Genomic DNA, 21537 nt, shown 5'->3' on the forward strand with positions numbered 1-21537 from the left:
ATTTAAGGGCTACTATATACAAACTGGTACTTAGAGCAAATTGGTAGGAGGAGACTTCAAGGCATCAGGGACAAATGTTTCTACCAATGCTGTTTGTAATGTTTGCCTTCAGTGCTTTACGTGTTTCCTCATCCTTTTTGTGGCACCTTGCTGACCTTACTGCTGCGGGAAGGGGGTGTGTGGGAGGAAGGTGGTCCAACACTGGAGGGTTTCCTCCTTGTGGACCAGCAGGGAAGAGATCATGAGAGAGCATGGGGATGTGATAGGAAGAATCAGATGATACATGCTGGGCAGTGGTGGCACAGTGTTACTTTGAAGGTTCATGAAATGAAGGAAGAACACCCTGCCCCACTCCCACCATAAAGCCTTCTAGCTGAGGGTGATTTTCCTGTGTTTCCTCCCTGGCCGTGAAACCTGAGTGGAGTTGCAAGGGTTTTTTTGTGAACTATTGTGTTCTTTTGCTGTTTAAGTCTAACATGTGTGGTCTTCCTCTTAGTATTGGTAAATGGAAGCCAATCAAACCTGCCAGTCCAGATTTTCCGCTGTACTGCATGCTGAGGGAGGCTAACAATGGACATTCTGGATTTCTATATTACCTAGATTGAGAACTAGGTACAAAAACATTTATTTGGGTACACATGCATTCAGTTGCTCTGCTATTAACTGGGGCAGCTACTGCAAGTTAAACTCTACCTGTATTAGAGCCTAACAAGCCACACCTTCTTAACTTCAGTGACCTCTGGTTTGCAGTCATAAATTGCAACGAGCTACTGCAGTCAGTGCATTGAGCACTGCGCAGGTTGCAAGCCAGCGGAAAACATTGAATGTGTCTGGTGACTGTGCCTTTGTTTTATGGCACAGATATGTTTGGCTGGTGTCTTTTCTCTTGGTCAAGCCGATAGAAGCTTTCTCTGTTTTATAGTCCTCTATCTACTTCAGATTATTGATGAAGATAATGGAATGACAAGATGGGTTTTGCTTCTCAGTGCTTAGCACTGACTCCTTTGCAAGCCAAAGCGGAGCTCTGGTTGAGGCTTCACAAGTAGCAGACCTGACAAATTGGAACCTCATGCTTTCAGCCAAAACTCACAAAACTTGTTGCATCTATAAAACAAGTACTTGGTGGGTTCTTTTTTTGATGGATTTGGAGTTTGAAGTTTAGATGGCATATAAGCAAAGGGGGAGAGGGAAGGGATGAGATATTTAAATGCTTGATAAAGAAATCTGAAAAATCTGATATGCACCAAAATCATTCTGTTCTTTAGCAGTATGTGCTTCTTGGTTTGTGCTTATATAAAAATGCAGAAAGGATGTTATGCAAGTAAGTGTTTCTTTGCTTGACACTCACTACGCAGCCACCTGTTAAAACATAACGATATGGATGATTCCCAGTACGAGATATGAAAGCTTTGCTGCTTGTGATGAAGTACGTTTACTAACCTTCAGAAAGCAGATTTTGTTGTTAGCAAAGTAGAATTTGAAAGCCTGATAAAGTGAATGCATGCAGACTTCGAAAGTAGTACATGGGCTGGAAGATAGTGTTGTGCTAGTAACAGAAACGGAGCAGCCAGCTGACTCGTTCTGTAGAAAACTTCACTTACTCTGTACTTACCAAACTACAACTGTGGACAAGGGTGGGTTTAGAAACATGTTCTTTTTTTGGCTGTCTTCAGATTTAACGATTAAAAAAAAAAAAAGCCTCTTGACACTCTTGTGCAGTATTTAATGTGAGAACACTTGACTAGTAGCCTAAACTCAGTATCAATAAATGTAATTAATTATGCATTGTAAGACCACTGAGGGGAATTTATTCTCTAAATAAACATGGCAGAACTAACAGAAATTGCCAAAGTCTATAAAGGATGGTTAGTTCTGTCTCTTCTGTCGCCTGTGGTTAGATACAGTGTTTCCGAGTATCTCTGCCTACTTGACTCTGTGTGTAAAATGTGTTGAAGAGGGTGGCTGTTTTGGAACATTTGAAAGTATTACTCATAGTTTTGAAAAACATAAGTTTAAAGGAACTCTGAATTGTCATTGACCACATGGAAGGAGGTGATGTTCACCGACTTATTTAAGTAAGTAATGTGACCCTAGACATTGGAGTTCCTGAGCTGTAAATCCTTAACATGCAATTTATACCAAATATTTTCATAATCCTGCATGTAAATCTTGAATACGTTCTTGCAGTATCTGTGGCTTTATTTCCTATTATTGTCTCCAACATCCTTTTACTACCTGTGCAGCAACCTTAACGTAGACCTATAATGTCTTACGCAAAGATAATGTTATGTTTTGTCCCTGATGACTACTGAGAGCTGTAGAAATCATTATACTTGTGAATGTATATACGTGTAGTGGAACAGATCTTATTTACACACTAAGGGCCAGATCCCTATGGTGTAAATCAGTGCAAGTGTTTGGAAGATAAATTGCATAGAGATCTGACCCTATGAGAATTTCCTTTTTTTGTAAAGTTGATATATTCATAAGACTAACAGTAAAATCGAGGAATGGTAGTTATGAAGGAGTTTCCTGTTATATTGGATAATTTATTTAAGGGAGGTCTTGAAATAGGAAGTTCTAATCACTGTTTGTGGCTTTCTCATAAATGAAAAACTATTCCTCACTCAAGGTGAAAGCTTTATCAGCTTAAGTATATCAGGAAATATTGGTAACTCTTTTGACAAGCGACCTGTTTCCTCTATCAATAGTTACAGTCCTATTTGTATATGGAAACTTCTTAGTTATGCATTACCAGTTACACTTTTAATCTCCTTTGTGTCTTGCCATATCAGTCATAACGTTGTTTAGTACTATTTAACGTTCTTTGATCTGTTTCCTTGGTCTTGCATGACCCAGTGTATTCAGCCCTTCAGTTTGTTTAGCCTTTGTCTATCAGGCTGCTCTTTGTAGTACCTTTTCATCTGCTTAACATATGTTCTGTTTACTCTCTCTTAGACTTGCACTGAAATGTTTTGTTACCTCATCTCCTCACTCAGGGCATTTGTTTTTCTTCTCCCTGCCTCACCTTTCAGTTTCTTAACCAGCTTAATACTTAGTCTTTCTTATAGTGATTTCCACACACACACCCCGCCTCAGATTTTCGAGCTGGTTTTCCCCCTTCTTAATAACTATTGTTTTCACTACAACTTTCTCCTTGTATCTGCTATTCTGCAATTGCATCGATTACTGCATCAATGACATGCTGATGACATTTGCAAATTCTTGTTCATAATTAAAAGGAAGACCTGAGCTTTGTTTTCCTATTGATGATATTATTTATCTGTAATCTGTTACACCTAAAATGTGTGAATACAAAATTTCTGCCTTTTTGATTTTTCTAGTCTAATTTCCCAATGAAACAAGGCTCTTTCAGTCATCCAGTTTTGTCCCTCATAACTTCCAGTTCCCATTGGAATTTCAGTCAAACTGATGGTGAAATTTCTGCAAGCTTTCTGTAAATTAGTAGCTGGCTCAGAAGGCCCCCGCTAGCACAGGAAGGAAAGACGTTGAATCGGAAAAGACAGTGAAAAAATAGAATGCAGAAAACTAAATTGCTACTCTTCTTTGAAGTATTTGCATTTTGTTACAATGGTTAGATGTCTGTAAGATGGATCTTACGTGGTCTGGGCAGCCTTAGCATGTTACCATGCTGCAGGAATTCAGGAAGCCATTTTTGATACAGCTCATTCAAACATAAGCTGAACTCTGGTTTCAAGTGTGTTGTGTCTTAGTAAATCTGCAATTGTGTGCCAGTCTATAACCAAAATACATGTAAAGAAAGGGATAGGGCGTTTTGTATAACTTTTTGGCCATCAACGTTACAAATTGTGTTATGTTACTTGAGAGAATAACTGCAGGTAATTAGTTTATAAGTTTATTTCCTTGGCAGTTTCTGTGATGAGTATCTATGGTATGAATGAGTTTGGTAGTTCAGAGTAGTTTAGCATGTTTTCAAACATAGGTTTGAATGAGACATGCTTTTTAAAATTAATTGATAACCCTGCTAATAACACTTTGTTTTATGTTGTGGAGTACTCTTGGAGATCACAAACTGAATTCCTCTTTAATGAAAATATGCCAGGAATGCAAGTAATGTCTTCGAACTGTTGGTATTTGGTGGTTAAGACCAGACTAGATACAATCCACAGCACTGTCCTCCCAGTACTGACACACACACCCCTGAACTGAAATGCCTACGGTGTGAATGTCAGGTCCTCAAAACCTATCGTTTTATTTTGTAGATACGCTCCTGTTCTGCTGTGGTACTTGCTAACGTAAATAGAGATTTCAAGACCTAAGGTGTGATTTTACGTCTATTAAAGACAGACTTCAGGCTTCATTTCCTGGTTTATTTAAGGATAACTTTCTTGTGTAAACTCTAACTAGATTCTTTGAGAAGGAAGAGGAAATTCATGACCACTCAAGCATTTGATATTGTAAATAATTAAATTTGCCAACATGTTAACATTTACATTTACTTTGGAACTGCACTGCAGGAGGAATAAAGGTTTGCTTTCAGTGCTGAAAATGAAGCTACTTTTGCTACCAAACCTTGAATGGGAGTATTGACAATAGCCTCAACAAAACATGCTTTGGAAAGGAGGCCTTTCCAGTAATTTGGATGATTTATAAAAAGCATTGAGACATTAAAGAAAGTTCATTACCCAAACCATTACTGCACTGTGGACCAGAACCAGCAGATGAAATAGCTTTCTCAAGTAATAGTAGATTATAGCTATCCAGAGGACCTGAAAACTTGGGAGTGAGAGAGGCTAAAAAGAGGACCATTGTTGATAATGACGGGGTATAAGCAATGAAGAGAGCTTATGGGGTTCTACGTCCATCCTCTAGTACTATGTTGTACAGAACATCAGCTCAGAAACCTTTGCTGCTTGCTAGGACTTCTTCATATTATTTCCTGGATTGTGGGGTTTTTTGGTGTGTCCTCCCGCCTCTCCATGCCTAGCAGTAGTCTAGAGAGAAACTGCAAAGTGATATTACTGATTCACTTTCCTTATGCTGCCTATGTCGGCTGTTTTCTACACTTCAGTTTTTTTCCCATTTAGCTTTGTAAGGGCTACAGCTGAAACAGAGCTATTCCTCAGAGTTTGCCAGTACAAGTTGTTCTACAGCTGTCTAGGGATGGCGAAAGAGGGAAGGCTGTTTTCCACCTACTCAAAATAGTTCATAAGTTGTGCCCTACGATATACTAAGTACAGCTCATACATTTGCCTAGGAAGCTTGTATAGTTTATTAGATCTTGCAGATAACTGGGAAGCTGATGGCCTTCCAGCAGCACAGCGGTTATAATATAATAGATGACAGGTTAGAATGTTTCGAGCCCTACTATTGCTTTAAAGTTCTGTCTTGTGTGACTGTAGGTTTCTATCTGGGCTTTATTGGACATGTACAGAACTACATGTATGTCCCTTCAAACATTTTGACAGTGAGAATGCTATGTTTGTGATAAGAGGTTGTTAGGGTTTAACAAAAAAGGGAGCTGTGTAGCTTTGGTGCTGGTGCTGACCCAGTAACACTATAGTCACTCATCAGTTAGGATGGGATAGATTGGGTTTTTTAATACTATGCAAAGCTGATCTCTGTGTGACAAATTGTTGCTACTTACAAAGAGAAATAAGAAACATTAACAGCTTTCATTTCAATGAAAGTGCTCTTCTAATCTTCGGTGGTATCAGCTGTTGATAAATACCAGTGTTGGTCAACAGGATATATACAGGTGATGCAGGAAATAGGTTAAAATATTTTGCTGTACTTTCAAATTAGATATGAAGCAAATTGCAATTTCATCCTTTTCAATAATGAAGAGAAGGACTTAAATGCAGAAACTAGAGCAATGGAATAATCAGCAGCACTGTTGCTTCCAAACAGGTGACTCTGGTGAAATTTTAATTCCATTAAATTTTGTGCTTTGGAGATGCAGCTTGTATTTTCAGCCATTTGTCTAGCCACATAAGCTGGAGTGTGTTCAAAATGCTTGCCAAAAACAAATCCGTTGGAAGAAATGTTATACTTTGACCCAGGTTCAAGACGTTCTAAAGCAACAAGAAATAAATATTTCTGAAGACTAATTTAATGTTCAGCCTAGGTAGTTGTTTGGGTTTTTTTTTCTCCCTATGATCTGATATACACTTGCTTAATAGCATACACATACTAATTTCCTATGTATTTATTTCTACTTTTCCTCTATTTTAACTTGACTCTTCTATCTTTTTCCGTTGGCATTTGTCCTTTACAGAAAGTTCGGATGTAGAATCCTGTAGCGACAGTTTATTTAAACCTAATTTAATGAGAATTACTTTTTGTTTTGATTATCCACCATCCCCAGCAAAGGATAAGAAACTCAAGAAAGTTAAGTTTCTTACACAGATGTACTTATATTTTTGTCTTCTATTTTTGAAAAACTTTTTCAGTAAGACATAGTATTTTGAGCATGAACGTGTTTGGATCTTTCCTTAAATCTTGTATTTTATTTTTGGCTGTCTGTCTGGGGTCCAGCATAATTGCCAAAGACTACATTTAGTGTGTTGATCAGGTTGACAAGGGATTATAGTTGGGCATCCGCATCGATGAGAGCTTTCTTGCTGAATACAAAGAACTTTTTGGCTTTCCTCTGTGAGTTGGACAGAGCTGCTGTTGAGAGTTACTTGTTTTTTCTCTTGGACAGACTGCAAGATGTGTTGTAACAGGCTGATTTGTGGTTAATAGCAGTGGGTGAGCCTGGAGTATCTGCTTGATGCAAGAAATGAGCTAATGGATCCAATTTCTATAGAATAAACTTATTTCTTCTTGGAGTGCTAGGTAATTTGGTTGCTTTGATTATAAGCTGAAGTTAATTTTATTATTCATTAAAAATAAATAAAGTTTCTGAATAGGTTCATACCGATGCTCGTAACTCTTGCTGTCACAGTTACACTGTGCCCTAAAGAGACGGGAGAGAATTCCCAGAAGGCAAGTTGCACACACAGGATTGCTGTGTAAGAACCAAGGATGTTTTGCTCATAACTTTGGAGAACTTCCAGGTGATCTGAAAAGTATGAGACCATGCTTCTCAGCAGGTGCCATATTTATGCCTTTCAGCGGACAAAAGCCAAATGTAAAATCAAGAATGACATAAGAGGATGTCATATATTAGCCTTTGACTGAGAGTAAGATGCAAGGAGGGGACAAGAAAAAGGTATGTACTTGTATCCACACTAGAAATATGATAAAGCTTCTTGGCCATGAGTCCTACTTTTAAAATTCATTAAAATTAATGAGGTAACGTAAAGTTTTGCTTGTTCAGTTACAGGGTACTCTTGAAGGCATGAAAGCATGACTCATGCATACTTTTGTCACTGGTTTTAGGGATGTTGTAGATCCTTTCTCTAAGTCTTAGGTTGACTGGGGCTCTCAGTCTCTGCAAGTTACTTTCAATTTCAAACAAACAATTTCCTAATCTCTTGATCAGCATGCTGACATCCCAAAATATTATTTTTCAGTGAGAAAATGCTATTTTGGGCATCTTGTTTTAACACAGCAACAAAACAAAGGTTATTAATATACCCTGTACTTTGCCTGTAAATGGCTGTAAAAATGTAAATTTCTTTTGTTTTTTCAAGGTCAGGAATATTTCTGGTTTTCTGAAGTTCAGGGAAGTCCTATTCCTAGTCCTAAAATTCATTCAGTTTTTTGATCTCTAGCAATGTTATTAAAAGGAGATCAGGATAGTTTGTGATTATGGCCTTACATGCATTGCCTGGAGTGTTTTTAATCAATAAACAGTATTTGAACCATAAGGATTTTTCCTTATGGATTTTCCTGTAATCCTTTTTTCCTTTGTCTTCTGTGTAAACCTTCCTCCCTTTTTCTTTCCTGAAATATCAGGGTCAGCAAACAACATGAAAGGAAGAACATTTGATGGTTTAATTTCTGTAGGACTAAGCTACTGAAAATGATGTGCTTGGTAGAAAACTGGAAACATCTCAGAGTGCTCTGTGCAACCACAGACCCACATGGGGAAATAATGTTGGGGTTGCCACCCAAACTGTTTCTAAGTGGAGAAATTTATTTTTGAAAGTGAAAGCAAGCTGCTTGCTCAAGATGAAAATTTACTTGGTTTTATGGCATCTTATCAAAGGCTGCTTTTCTCTCCTTCAATTTTCATCTCACTACCTCCTGCCAATTTCTACTACACGCGCAAAAGCAAACATGCCCCACCAACCTAAAAAAACCCAAACCCGGAGTATTTATACTCTTACTCTCCCTCAGTCCATCTGTCCTGCTTCTCCTGTTGTGACCCAGTGTTGTTCTGCTTTTCTCACTTCATGGGATTGCATCCCAAATTGCCACTTCAGGAGCAGTACATGGTGCCATTTCAACTGTAGATGGGTGGTGAGAGAGAAGACGTAGTGATATCTGTCAGCTAGAAGAAAAGAATGGGTTGGCAGAAGCGTTGCTCAAAATAAAGTTGAGCAGCAGAAGGAATAGCAAAACTAAGACTCCATAATTTGGCTAAGGAAATGGTTTTATGCATTAATTTTATATACTAAGGAACTTAAATTATAAAATGTGCAGTTAGCAAAAGTGTGCATAAACGTCTGTTACCAGATGAGTCTGGTATAGTTGCATGACTTTTCAGCTACCTCTTCTTCCTGAGGTGCTGGGAATGGAGACTGCCTGTGAGGTATGTAAGGAATGTGTACACCTTCAACCAGTTGTAAGCCTCCCCTAGACCTTGGCTTTGCAGACGTGGGTTAATATTAATCAGCTTTACTAGAATGTTTCTGCTCCTTCCAGAACATGCTATCATGAATCTTGTCTTTTATAGGACTGAACACAACTGAATCATGGAAGTCTATTTTAAGATGAACAAAAATGTTTTGAGGTGCCTTAAAACTTGAACTATTGAAATAAATTAATTGCTTACTGATTAGTTGTTGAAATCAGTGGAGTCTTCCAGACTTGGTTATAAACTAACTCTGCCTTAAAATTTGACTTGAACTATTGAAATAAATTAATTGCTTACTGATTAGTTGTTGAAATCAGTGGAGTCTTCCAGACTTGGTTATAAACTAACTCTGATTTGATCATATTTTCCCTGTCTTCAGAGTAACCACCAGGTTGGTGTTTCTGATTAATGTGTGATACTTAGTTTCTTCTGAAGTCTTGTAAAATGTTATATTGATGAATTTATCTCTTGGAAGAAAAAAATTAGCAGCTAACGTAAGTTCTCAGAGGGTTGCAAGGCTGTAGTTTTCTTCCTTTGTTGCTGTGACCTGGTCAGGCTAGGAGGGCAGGATACAGCCCTTTTTACCCTAAGTAGGTGTGGAGTCAGCCTTTGACTGTCCTACTCTCTGCCCTCTGCTTTATGCGTTAGACATAGTCAGTGACTAAACGGCAGCTAAACTGTTTCTGAACCCTCAGTGTAACAACTGAGGGCCCTGAGTTTTGTTTAGATGTGTGGATGGTTTTATGTTAATAGAACATATTTCCTAAGTTTATTGGTTGTTTAACTGCCATGTCAGTACTGAAGTCAAAACGTACACGGTACGAAGATACTTGATACGGTATGAGGAGACATCGTGTTGAAATGCAAGTATTCTTACAAGAAATCAGGCTTCTTTTTTCTTCTCTGATCTAGTTTATCTGTTCTTATCTTCTACCAACACAGCGTATGACTGTTCTTTGATTTCACTTGACTGTATTAAGTAGTAAGCTGTAGCTGATTCTGTTGTTAATGCTGTATTTTGAAAGAAGGAGAGGTAGATTCAGCCTCCAAAAGGACTGAAGAAAGCCAACATCTTGCAGTAAGTAAAATCGGGGGGGGGGGCGGGGTGTTTTCAGCACGGATTGCACTGTTTCAGAACACAGATTGGCCAACTGGGGTGGGACATCTGCTGAGATACTCCCGCAGGAATAAAGAACTGCAGTACCAGGAAATCCATTAATTTGCATTCAATTCGAGTATAGTGCACATCTGTTTAGGCAATACAGCTGCAGTAGGAGACAGTGGTTAACATCAGCCTGGAATTCTAGTTTATGTATATGTTGAAGCATGTCTGGTTTAAACTATTAAAACCTAGCAGTCCCAGTTGGACTCATTACTCCTAGAAAGGAGGTTTTAGAGGATTGCCTATCCCTTTTAAGATGCATTACATCAGCTTCTGCATGAAGCATGACTGCTGGCATCCCTTAGCAGAGAAGTGCTGGGAGATGGCAAGTGCTTTCACTCACCACTGTTTTCTGGCTGTAGCTCTGGTGTGTTGGCAGCCCACTGGAATGACACTTGAATTATCGTTAGCTTTTAGGTTAACACACCCTTCATAAGAATAGAGGAAATTCACATCTTGATGTTTGTCCTCTGTTGGTCTGTAACCAGTTGTTCTACAGAATCAAACAGCTGCAAACAGAAGTGCAGCATGCCCTCTTCATAAAGCAATCTGGAAAATAGATCAGTATTTACATTAGGATCCTGATGTGTGGGTTTTTAAGAACACCTCTTTGAGCTGGTTGTGATACAATAACAAATTGTGTGGGCTCAGGCATGGTGGCATGATGTTGTATCTGAATACGCGTTGTTTGTGTATGGATATATGTAAGAAGAGAATGAGAGATTGCTGTGACTGAAGGTTTAGAAGGCTGATAAAACAGGTTTAAACCAGCTTTAAACTTTATAACAAAACTTCACTAGATTGATATGCATTAACAATACACATTGCTAATGGCTAGTTCTTACTCATTCCTAGTCACTACCACTGCATATTCAAAGCAATTAGTCTGTAACAATCTCATTTTAAATTGTGAGCACACAGTAGTATCACAGAGCTGGTGCCATGTATTTAGCACTGATAGCTATGGTCTCTGGCAAGATGTTTGAGGCTGTCACAGGTGTCTTGTCTTGTTGCTTAGTAGTTTTATTCCTCCTTTTCAGCTTTTGCTGCTGTTGAAAGAAAAGCAGGGGTTTTTTTCCCAAATGTCAAGGTTGCACTTCATCAGTGACTAATAATTGACCATCACTGAGTTGCTTACAGTTCTGGGGCCTCTGCTTTCAACCTGTGCCTGTATTTTCAAGGCCTTTGTTCTTATCTCATATCTAAGCTGTATGCCTTAACAGAGGCACCTGGTACCCAGCTCTAGCTCACACAACAAGTTCTCCTAATAATTTCACAAGCGTGAGAGGCCAGAATTTGGGCCTTGCACATTTGGCATAGAAACACAGTTGGCATAAGGCTCGAGGCCTGTTCCTAGCAGTGGCAATACTATTTTTACTGAGCCACTTGGTACAAAAATGCATATACATTGTTTACTAGTCATGCTGTATAAGTTTGCTTATGTTTGAGTTCATAACAAGCTAATAATTAAATACTACTCAATCTGCTGCTACTTTTATGGGTGCAGCAGCTTCTGCTTTGACTAAAGACAGTTAAGGTTTTATAACTGTGGAGTTAGTGATGAACAGTGCATTCCGCTGATGAACAGTCAAATCCTGACTATCCTAAGAATAGTGCTGTTACATGTGTACCCTGAGTAAGTACCATTTCTTATATAGGTACAGACTGGACAGAGAGCATCAAGCTTTGTGTATGTACGTACTTGTAAAGAGACTTTACTTAATTGCTTGTAGATGATTAATTCTCCTTTTTAAAAAGTGAAGAGGAATATATGGATATGTGTCACCAAATCTGTTCACATAAAGATTAACTGTTTGTACTCTATTTTAAGCATTAAAAAAAAGAAAAAAAGAAAAAAAGAGTAAAGGCTTGAAATGTGTGGTTTGCATCTGTGATATATGGATCGCTTTAGCATTGGGATACTTTCCTGATGTGATTCTAAATAGTGTGAGGGTTTTTTTGTTGTGATGACATAAGCATGGTAATGTTATCCTCCGTAACTAATGAATTGACCAGCTGTTGAGCAGGATTTCATTAAACATAGAACAGAAAAAATGTGTTTTTAATGAAGCTGTTTGAAATACTAAAAGTACTAAGACTATTAAAGTTCTTATGCCTATGTAAATGGGTGTAAGGTTAGCCCTTTTCCAAAGAAATATGCTAATCACTTTTGTTAAGGGTAGAGGCACTTCTGTTTTAAATTGTGGTATGTTTATCACAAAGAGTGTAACTGGGGTGTTTAAAAAAAACAAAACCAAAACAACAAACCAAAACACCAGTGTGTTGGTTCAGTTGCAGTGAGATCTTGGCTGGTTAGAGTTGAATTTAAGGAAGAAAATAACAAAGCTGTTCTTTAATAAAGGTTTTCTTGCCTTGTATATCTTTTCACTTTCACCCTGTTTTTCACATTTGGCATTTAGTTTTGGTACATTAGCTACTCTCAGTAAATCAGGAGGAATTATCTTCCTAACGGTTTCACAAACAACTTCACAACTATGACATATCCAGTTTCCAGAGGGATGCTGGAATTATTTCAAGAGTTGTCTTAGAGTGAGACCACCTCTTTCCAAAGCTTAAACAAAAAAAAGAGCTTGTCATTCTTTACGTACAAATCTGTGTTTCCATATCCTCTTTAGATATGACTCCCATTGTGCATTTTGGAGACTAGACTAGGAAAAGGCCTTAATAGTTAACAGGATCAGCTCCTTTGAGTACATTTATAAGGCAAGGGGGAGAACAAGGGAAATAATCTATCACCTCAAGTTGGGGAATAGCTTACTTGGTATGGGCAGAGAGATAACTAGTCAGCAGGCACTATCAAATTCCATGAGTGATGACAGTAGACAAATGTGTGTTTATTGCTTCAACTGTTGCCCACTCCAGTTATTAATTTCCTGTCAAAACAGAAATATCACAGAGACTTTTCTGTGCTGCTGTCTTCATGCATTCCACATAACCCCTTGATACCTTCTGACCACTGTCCACGTAGATACCAAACAATGAGACATTATACGTATGTGGTAATCATTAACTGTGGAATAGTTGTGTTGCAGTCCTTGACATCTGTCAAACTTAGGATTAAACATATACTGACGTCAGTGCAGGTGTGCATCCAGCCATGGAAGCGGCAGGAAGCACAGAGATTCTTCTCCTGTGCACTTTACAAACCTCCATGGCCACCAGCAGTGCTGTAAAGTTAATTAGTTAAGTATAGAATCATAGAATCATTAAGATTGGAAAAGACCTCTAAGATCATTGAGTCCAACCATCGACCCAACACCACCATGTCCACTAAACCATGTCCCTAAGAGCCTCGTCTACATGTCTTTTAAATACTTCCAGGGATGGTGACTCAACCACTTCCCTGGGCAGCCTGTTCCAATGTTTAACCACTCTTTCAGTAAAGAAAGAGTGTCCAATCTAAACCTCCCCTGGCGCAACCTGAGGCCATTTCCTCTCGTCCTATTGCTTGTTACTTGGGAGAAGAGACCGACCCCCACCTCGCTACAACCTCCTTTCAGGGAGTTGTAGAGAGCGATGAGGTCTCCCCTGAGCCTCCTTTTCTCCAGGCTAAACAACCCCAGTTCCCTCAGCCGCTCCTCATAAGACTTGTTCTCCAGACCCCTCACCAGCCTCGTTGCCCTTCTCTGGACACGCTCCAGTGCCTCGATGTCCTTCTTGTAGTGAGGGGCCCAAAACTGAACACAGTATTGGAGGTGCGACCTCAGCAGTGCCGAGTACAGGGGCACGATCACTTCCCTACTCCTGCTGGCCACACTAGTTCTGAAGTACATGTTGTTGGGCATTCATCAAGTTGCTAGCCACTGGAATTGCTTAAATGGCGGTAAAAATAGGACTGGTTTGTGGTGTTTGGGGTTTGGGGGGGTGGGGTGGGCTTGTGCTTTTAGCACTTGAAGTAGTGGGGGCCATTCTTCCATCTGTCAACAAATTTTAATCCTTTCTTATGGCAAAACTTTAATACCTTCTTACCATTTTTTAGTGGATTTAAGGCTTTTTTTTCTGTTGATAGAATAGAAAAGTCAACAGCTGTACTTACGTAGATCCTTCTCATAGGTTAGACATACACTGTTTTTTGCAATCATCCTTGTTTCTGTTCTAGAACTTTAAAAAGAAGACTGAAATATTTGCACTTTTTGTTGCTGTTTTTAATTTTAATTATATTCTGTGGGTTTTTTTCCTAAACAACTAGTCATAAAAAATCATTAGCACTTGTCTGTTAAACATGGTGGTGATAGGTTTACTTTCTCATTCAGTGTTTTCCTCTTCACAAACAACTGATAATTGGGGAAGAAATACTGACTGTTATAACCACAGATCTTATTGCTGTAGAGGACGCTGTCAATTCTTACTTGAAATGAAGTCACTGAGAGAGTTAATCTTGAATATTTCAGATTTCTTTTTAAAGTTGTGATGTTGTTTTAAACTATGGAATTTTTTATATTTTATCACACCAGATATTGCAAGAGAATAGTAAAACATTCAGTTTTTAATGAAATAACAATACTCTACTTTTTAGTCAGCCTAAGAGTGTCCCAAGGCTATAGTTAAATAAACTGAAAGAAGTAAAACTTCCCTCTGCAATTTCTTGGAAAATTAAGTTAAGTTTATGGAGAGCAGCATTAAATGGAGTTCTTAGTTTTCTCTGTTGAGACCATTCATTTTCTTTATTGAGATATTTTAAGTGTGGAAAAAGTAAACTTGAGGGCTTTATAATCTTTTTCACTGTACTTGCAATTCATTTTTCTGCACCGTTCCTCCTTAAGCAATAGATGGCTACAAATTGTTCTTTTAGCCACGTAAATGCATGGTACAGTCGCTGCCTTGTCTGCTTTTAGTTTACTCTGTAATGCACATTCACTCCTACAGTCGATAATAATCAATAATGCTAAATGCACACACAAGACAAGTTGGAAGATAAGTGGTCCAAAGGTATTTCTGTCCCTCTGCAGAACTGCTGGTTCAACTGAAAGCAGAAGATCTAAAGGGAATTTTAAAAAACAGGGAGCCCTGCTAGCAGGCATCTGTGTAATTATCCTATTAGACCAGAGTAACATCTGCATTATCTGTGCAAGTGCAGAATGGAAGGGAACATTATGTTCTCTAATCCTGTCTGGGAGCATTATGAAGTTAAAAGGATAACATTTTACCAAATCTGTGTTTTAACATGATAGGTTACACTTAATTACCTTTTAATTACCTTTCTTGTTGGGTTTTATGCTAAGGACCCTGCCTCTAGCACTCATCACAGAGCTTTTCTTGCCTTTGGATTGTTTATGCCAGGTTTTATCTTTGAGTTTACCATGAAAAGATAGTCCTACTGTGTCTTGAAGGCCGTTATTACAATTCTTTTTCCTAGTGTGTGAAAAGCTCCGAGAATATTAATTTTATATACAAAAGACATGTTGTAGCATTCAGAAATATGTTTTGAATTTAGCTGCAAAGAGCAAACTCATTGGACTATGTTTTATGAATAAGGAGTAACTATGCATGGCAGAGGCCACACAGGAGCAAGAGGGAGATTATTCCAGCCTTCTGACTGCTTGCAGTGTAAGCCAGGAGAGTGTATTGGCTTAAATAATGTAGATTTCTTTTTTTCCTCTTTACCCCTGAGGGAGTCTGATTTCCTGATCACCTATCTAGCCGTATGCCATAGCTCTTGCCAGGAACTCTGAGCAGTGTCACTGCCAGCTAAAATTACTTGTTTTCTGAGAACTGAATTATGTTGATAATTGTCTTAAATTGCTGCACTGGCAACATCACAAAGTTTTGTGTACACACACAAAAAAAATATGTAAAAGCAGCCTTACCATGAAATTCAGCTTAGAAACTGCTTGAAGCATTGAATTTGATCCAGATACTGAGAAGTGTTCTACACCTGCTCAGGTGCATCACTCCCTCTGTTCTCTTTCCAGTGCTTTTCTCAGCTTCTTTGTGCTCTGGCTAGCGCGGCACAATGTTGATACATACAAATTAAACATTTACAAAGAATGCATATTTTCTACTTCTATTTTGTACCAGTTAGAGTGAAGACCTAGTATAGCTAGTAAAAACTTCTAACTTGTAATAACTATGCTGCTCTTCTTTCCTCTTGCAACAGGATGGAACTGAAATACGGATACACATTGACTAAGGAGTTGGAATAAGACTGAGTCCTGCTCTGTGATATTTATATACCTGGACCATGAACTTGCTGTTTGGCTTCATGCTTTAGGAACCTTTGTAGTAACTGCATGAAGCTGTTGGGAATCATGGCATTCTCTCCATGGAAGCTGTCCTCTCAGAAACTCGGCTTTTTTCTGGTGACTTTTGGTTTCATTTGGGGAATGATGCTTCTGCATTTTACTATTCAGCAGCAAACACAACACGAAAGCAGTTCACTCCTGCGTGAGCAAATTTTGGATCTCAGCAAAAGATACATCAAAGCATTAGCCGAAGAAAATAAAAATGTGGTTGATGGGCCTTATGTTGGGACAGTGACAGCATACGGTGAGTGTGTGCTCTAGATTACATGATAATCTGATTAAGGTTTTTTCTAAGTTGTCCAAACATTTTAGTTCATAATGCTGCTCAATTGACAGTACTTTGCACTGTGGATTTTCTGCACAGACGGAGAAAACGGTCTTCACTTAGAAGTATGAAATGGGACAAATTTTACACTTCTAGTCACTTGGAGATGAAGTTGTCTGCTAATTTTTACTACATCTGTCTAGTAGCTATATCTGGTTGTTTGTTAAAACTTCATTTAAAAAAAACTTTTTTGCTGTTTTTGAGAATCTTGAGAGGCTTTTCAGTTTGCATGTCAGTGACCTAAAAAATTCCTTGTGGAAGAAGCGCTTGCCTTACTGATAAAGTGGACACCTGCTACATTTATTTCTTCTTCTTTCCCATTTCACTTCTTTGTTCAGTCAATTTACTTAACGTTTAAATTTATGTATCTGGCATAAGATTAAATTAAGCTCAAATATATTATCTTTGCCTCAGGGTAGAGAACACTTTTTGTGAGTTTCAGTGCTTTGTTTGGCAGTAAGTTTTAATGCTTACTCTCTTCCATTTTGTACAACGTGAGAGTTAAGTTTGTGTGAGAGAAAGCATGCGGAAAAGAATGAAGCATATTGCCAGAAAATATTATGAAAATAAAAATACCCAATTTCAGATTGAAAAGGGGCCACACCTAATCTGGTAAGATCACATCATACACCTTACTTGTTTAGCATTTTTTAAACTCACTTTCCTACTTACCTATGCACTTTCAGGCTATCTGGAAAGTTAAGGGCTAATTGGTCATCTAGATTTGTTTCCTTTTATAGTTGCCTTAATATTCAGCTCTGAAGAAATTGGATAGATGTCTTTTGTAGGCTTATACAAACAATAAAGACTAGGATGCGACAGGTAATAGCTACACCTTTTCCTCTAGTTTTCTTCTTAATACTCTTTACTTTTGGTGCATGTAATGAAAATATCCTGCTGGGAGATTCTCTCCATATCTTGTTTCTGTTACCACTTTTTTCCTCTAAAAAAAAGAACTTCTGAGTTTGTGTGAAGGTGCTTGCCTGTAAGGCTGAGATTGTCATCCCAAACATAGCTAACAATTACATTGCTTTGTTGCTTAAATAACAAGCCATCCTTATTCTGTAACTTCTAGTGATTTGTGACTGCATGTTGAACTATACTGTACATCTTACAAAGCAGCACAAGCTAAATACAGAGTGGTACTAGATCAATATTTAGATTGAAGACCTAAAAGCAAGTAGAGGCCCCTAGAGAATTGTGTGCGTAGGCTTAAAACAAAACCCTGTCTGCTATATAGCCATCATCGGTGTCCCATTATCTTGTAAGGGTGCTTGATGGTAGGTGAATTGAAGAAGAAAAAAACCACAAAAAACAACATGCCTCCAGAAATTGAAGGGTAACTGCATTAATCTGTGCCCTAGCTAGGTCTGAGAGTACAGGATATCCTTAAGCTAAGATCCCCCTGCAGCTTGTTGCCTGTGGCATTCATTTCCTGTTCCAGATCCCGCTGAGGAATAAGTTGACTTGCTGACAAACAGTGGTCAAGTTCCCCAGGAGAAGTTAAACTGCATTTGAAATTGGGTGAAATAACTTTGTTAGCACTTCTGTGAAGGTAAAGCTAAGTTTTGTGTAGAAATTTCAAGTTCCATGGCTAAGAAGAATTTCAAGTTTAAAGACAACTTTGGACAGGTGTTTTCAATTAAGGAGTTTGGAAGGATGCGTAATAATGATAACATATTTATTTAAAATATTAGAGGGAAAGGTGCTATGGTGAGTGAATAACACCATATTAAATAATACTTTATGAAACTGAGTAAGATAATAATTATTTAATAAGTAAGTTAGTTTGTCCTGTCTGGCATACCAAATGATTTGTTGATAGCAAATGATCAGGTTAGCTGTTCAGGAATAAACACATTAATGACTAATGTTAATGATAATGGGTAGAAGATGGTTCACTATTCTATGAAAATTAACGCCCTTGCTATTTAGCCTTTTTATTTCTTTTAATCTTATCCTCTGATTGCTTTTAATGAGCACAGTCATGATTTCCATGTTCAAGAATAAGTGTTAAGTTGCTTGATTTGGCTGCTTTTACCCACCCAAAAGGTTTTCAGTCATTCCTTAATTGTGATTGCACAGCTTGTTTGCTTTGTCGCTTTTTCTTTCTACCACATATTGACCTGTCAGGTAGGTGGATCAAACACTTTCCTTTTAAAAGTTGTAGTCCAAATATACACAGTATTAGATTTTTATAGCAGTAAACAGTTGTTTTACAAAAATTATTATGAATCTGTGCTTCTGCTCTCCCCTTCTCAAACTAACCTCCCAGTTGCTTTTTTGTTCTGGTAAGCAGTGTCTTTCATCCATGTTTTGGTATCAGTATTAAAAAAATTACAATGTTTAGTGATTTTTCTCCTTATGTTCTGTGTATGCCTTTATTTATGCTATGTTTCTTCCTCATTGTTTCCTGAATTATTTTTTTTACTACCTTTTTTCCTAGATTTTTTTTTCCTCCTTCTGTACCATGGTTTCTTCTGCACACTATACCATTAAAGTGACTTCTGGACCCCTTTTACAATAGTCCAGGTCATTAGTGCTTAAGATTCCATCTTCTGATCTTTAAAGGGCAAAGGAAAATACACAGTTACAAAGAAAAAGATCTACCTTATGGCTCCATGGAGTAAATATAACTCTCCTTTTATTTGTAAAAAAGAATCATAAGCTTGCTAAAACTAATAGCCTTTTCTTATTTTTTCTCTCATTTGCACAAGAATTGGGCTAGTCATGGAAAAAATAATAAAGGGAGCACAAAAGTGTGGCAAAAATACAGCTGATGTTGGGGCAGAGGAATCTCTTCAGATGTATGGAGAAATTTTCTATTACAGATCAGAAACTTATTTGATTCTAAAGTTGTGGAAAGCAGAAAATGTATTATACATATGCACATGTAATTATTTTATGTAATTAAATGGGAAAATAATGTAAATTCATCATACCAAATTCTTTAATCCTGAGACAAAGGTAAATGAACAAAGAACAATACTTTCTTTCATCATCTTTGGCTTGTTGCCACTATAATTATGCCATTTAGTCTGATAGTGGTCTATTTTTCCCCTCTTGCCCACAGTTCTTTTAGCTTGCCCAACTGACTGTGTTACTTCAAGAAATCTGAACAAAAGAAAAGGGAAAGAAAAAATATCGGAGAACTCTTTCTGGGTTGTCATTTGATATGCAAACTCCTGTTACTGCATGTTGCTTTCCACGCGAATGAAGTGCTGTGTCAGACTAAATAGATAGGTAGAGGCAATAACCAACAGACTGAAGAAAAGAAACAGGTGATTTATGGTGGTTTGTGTATACGACAGAAAGGTTGAACTTAACATTTTTTTTGCCAGTGCAGAACCTGGTTGTGGTGGAGGAGATGCAGGAGGTGGTTTTTGTACTGGCTCAAAGATGTCCCTTCTTTTGGGAAGGGGATTTTTGTTTCCAGGTGACTGAGCATCTAACAGACTGTTCCTCTGACAGTGCTTGAATATGGATTTAGGTTTAGATTCATTATTATTCAAGCAACTTCTTATTATTTGAGCTATTACAAAGCGTGCATTTTTTTGTTCCCATGTGTGTACCCATAAAGGTGCACACTTCACCTTGAATGTAGGATATGTATATGAGTTGCAGTGTGCTTTATGAAATACTCAGGAAGACAAGTTCCACGTCCAGGGAAACTTGTATCTGAGACTGAACAAAGTAGGGAACGTTAGGGCATAAAACTGCTAATGACAAAGATTTGCACTGAGAAAGTGTCTATATATATTCCAGTCTCATTCTTGTATCTATTTTTTGATTCTGTCTGACAGTGTGCATTGCATAATTAAGCAATTTAACTTTTCATTTTCATTTGTAGATTTGAAGAAGACACTTGCTGTCTTGTTGGATAATATCTTGCAGCGCATTGGGAAGCTAGAGTCCAAGGTGGAAAATCTTGTACTTAATGGAACAGGAGCAAATTCCACCAACAATACTACCACTCCTGCTCCTAGCTTAGGAGCAGTCGAAAAGCTTAATGTAGCAGGTGGGTATGGCAATTGTTTAAAATATTTATGGGCTGTTTAATCTGTATTTTTCTGTTTTGGCCATAACATGATTTTTCAGTGTTAGATATTTGGAATGTCTTAGAAAACAAAATTCAAAGTCTAGCCTGTATCAATGGCAATCTTAAGTCCAGTGTGGTCTTTTACAAGCTCAGAGGAAGACTTTCTTCTATGGTAACTTGAACAAATTGAAGAAAATCAAATTCTCTGCCAAAGAGGTATAGTCTACCTTGTTCACAGTAGATTTTTCATACTTGAAATGGTTGCATTTCAGAAAGATAAAACTGGGCAGACGTTTTCTCTCTAAGCCTAATTACTTGGGTTAGTATGAATCTGCTCTGCATGTCTACCATATGCATTTTTTTGGTTATTAACGGAAAGAAAACATTTATTATGTTTGTTACTTGTTCTGATTTAAAAATGTCCTTCCCTACTCTGCTTAATAGGTCTTATGATTTGATGCACAGAGATGACCTGCCTGGTACCTTCAGCTTAAACAAATACATGTTTTAAAACGTCATTTGAAGTCATTAATTTTGTCTTCCGTGAATGGACTGTTTGCTACCCTTACAGCTTCTCAAAGCATTTGAGTCATCCTGTGGTGGTAGAATGCTTTGCTGGCCTCTTCACCTGCACATTTCAGTTTTTTTAGTGTTCCTAGCTGTGAATGTGGTTGGTACAATGAATAAACCTTGTTTATATTGCCTCATGTATTGACCTGCATTTTGCTCTGCCACCAAGTCTAAACAGATACTGGCTGTCCTGACCCATAGGAAGGTCTGAGTCTGCCCTGCTAATGATCTTTGTAGTCCCAAAAAGGGAGCAGAGCAGAAGAGTTAGGGCAACTTGGTAAACGGGTTGATAGCTGTGCTCCTAAGTCTTGCCTGTGCTTGGGTTTCCTATAAAAATAAATACTTCTGTTGAGAGGGTGTTACCCTCTTAAATTTGTCAAAAAAGAGAAGCAGATGCTACCTTTGGTAGCGTAATACCACTGAAAGGAAGTCTGGGAGAGCAGATGT

The 21537-nt window shown here is 38.0% G+C and overlaps 1 protein-coding gene across 2 annotated transcripts in view; it reads left to right on the forward strand.

Moving 5' to 3' along the window:
- MGAT5 (alpha-1,6-mannosylglycoprotein 6-beta-N-acetylglucosaminyltransferase) overlaps nucleotides 1-21537 on the forward strand; it is a 144335-nt gene that overhangs the window by 37026 nt on the left and 85772 nt on the right. For both annotated transcript variants that reach the window (XM_076343067.1, XM_076343068.1), the window contains exons 2-3: nucleotides 16012-16400; nucleotides 20332-20499. In XM_076343067.1, the coding sequence (XP_076199182.1) occupies nucleotides 16145-16400; nucleotides 20332-20499 (424 nt within the window). In that variant the 5' untranslated portion in view covers nucleotides 16012-16144. The remainder of the gene's footprint in view (nucleotides 1-16011; nucleotides 16401-20331; nucleotides 20500-21537) is intronic.

The sequence above is a fragment of the Aptenodytes patagonicus genome, chromosome 6 (genome assembly GCF_965638725.1).
Source record: "Aptenodytes patagonicus chromosome 6, bAptPat1.pri.cur, whole genome shotgun sequence".
Classification (NCBI taxonomy): domain Eukaryota; kingdom Metazoa; phylum Chordata; class Aves; order Sphenisciformes; family Spheniscidae; genus Aptenodytes; species Aptenodytes patagonicus.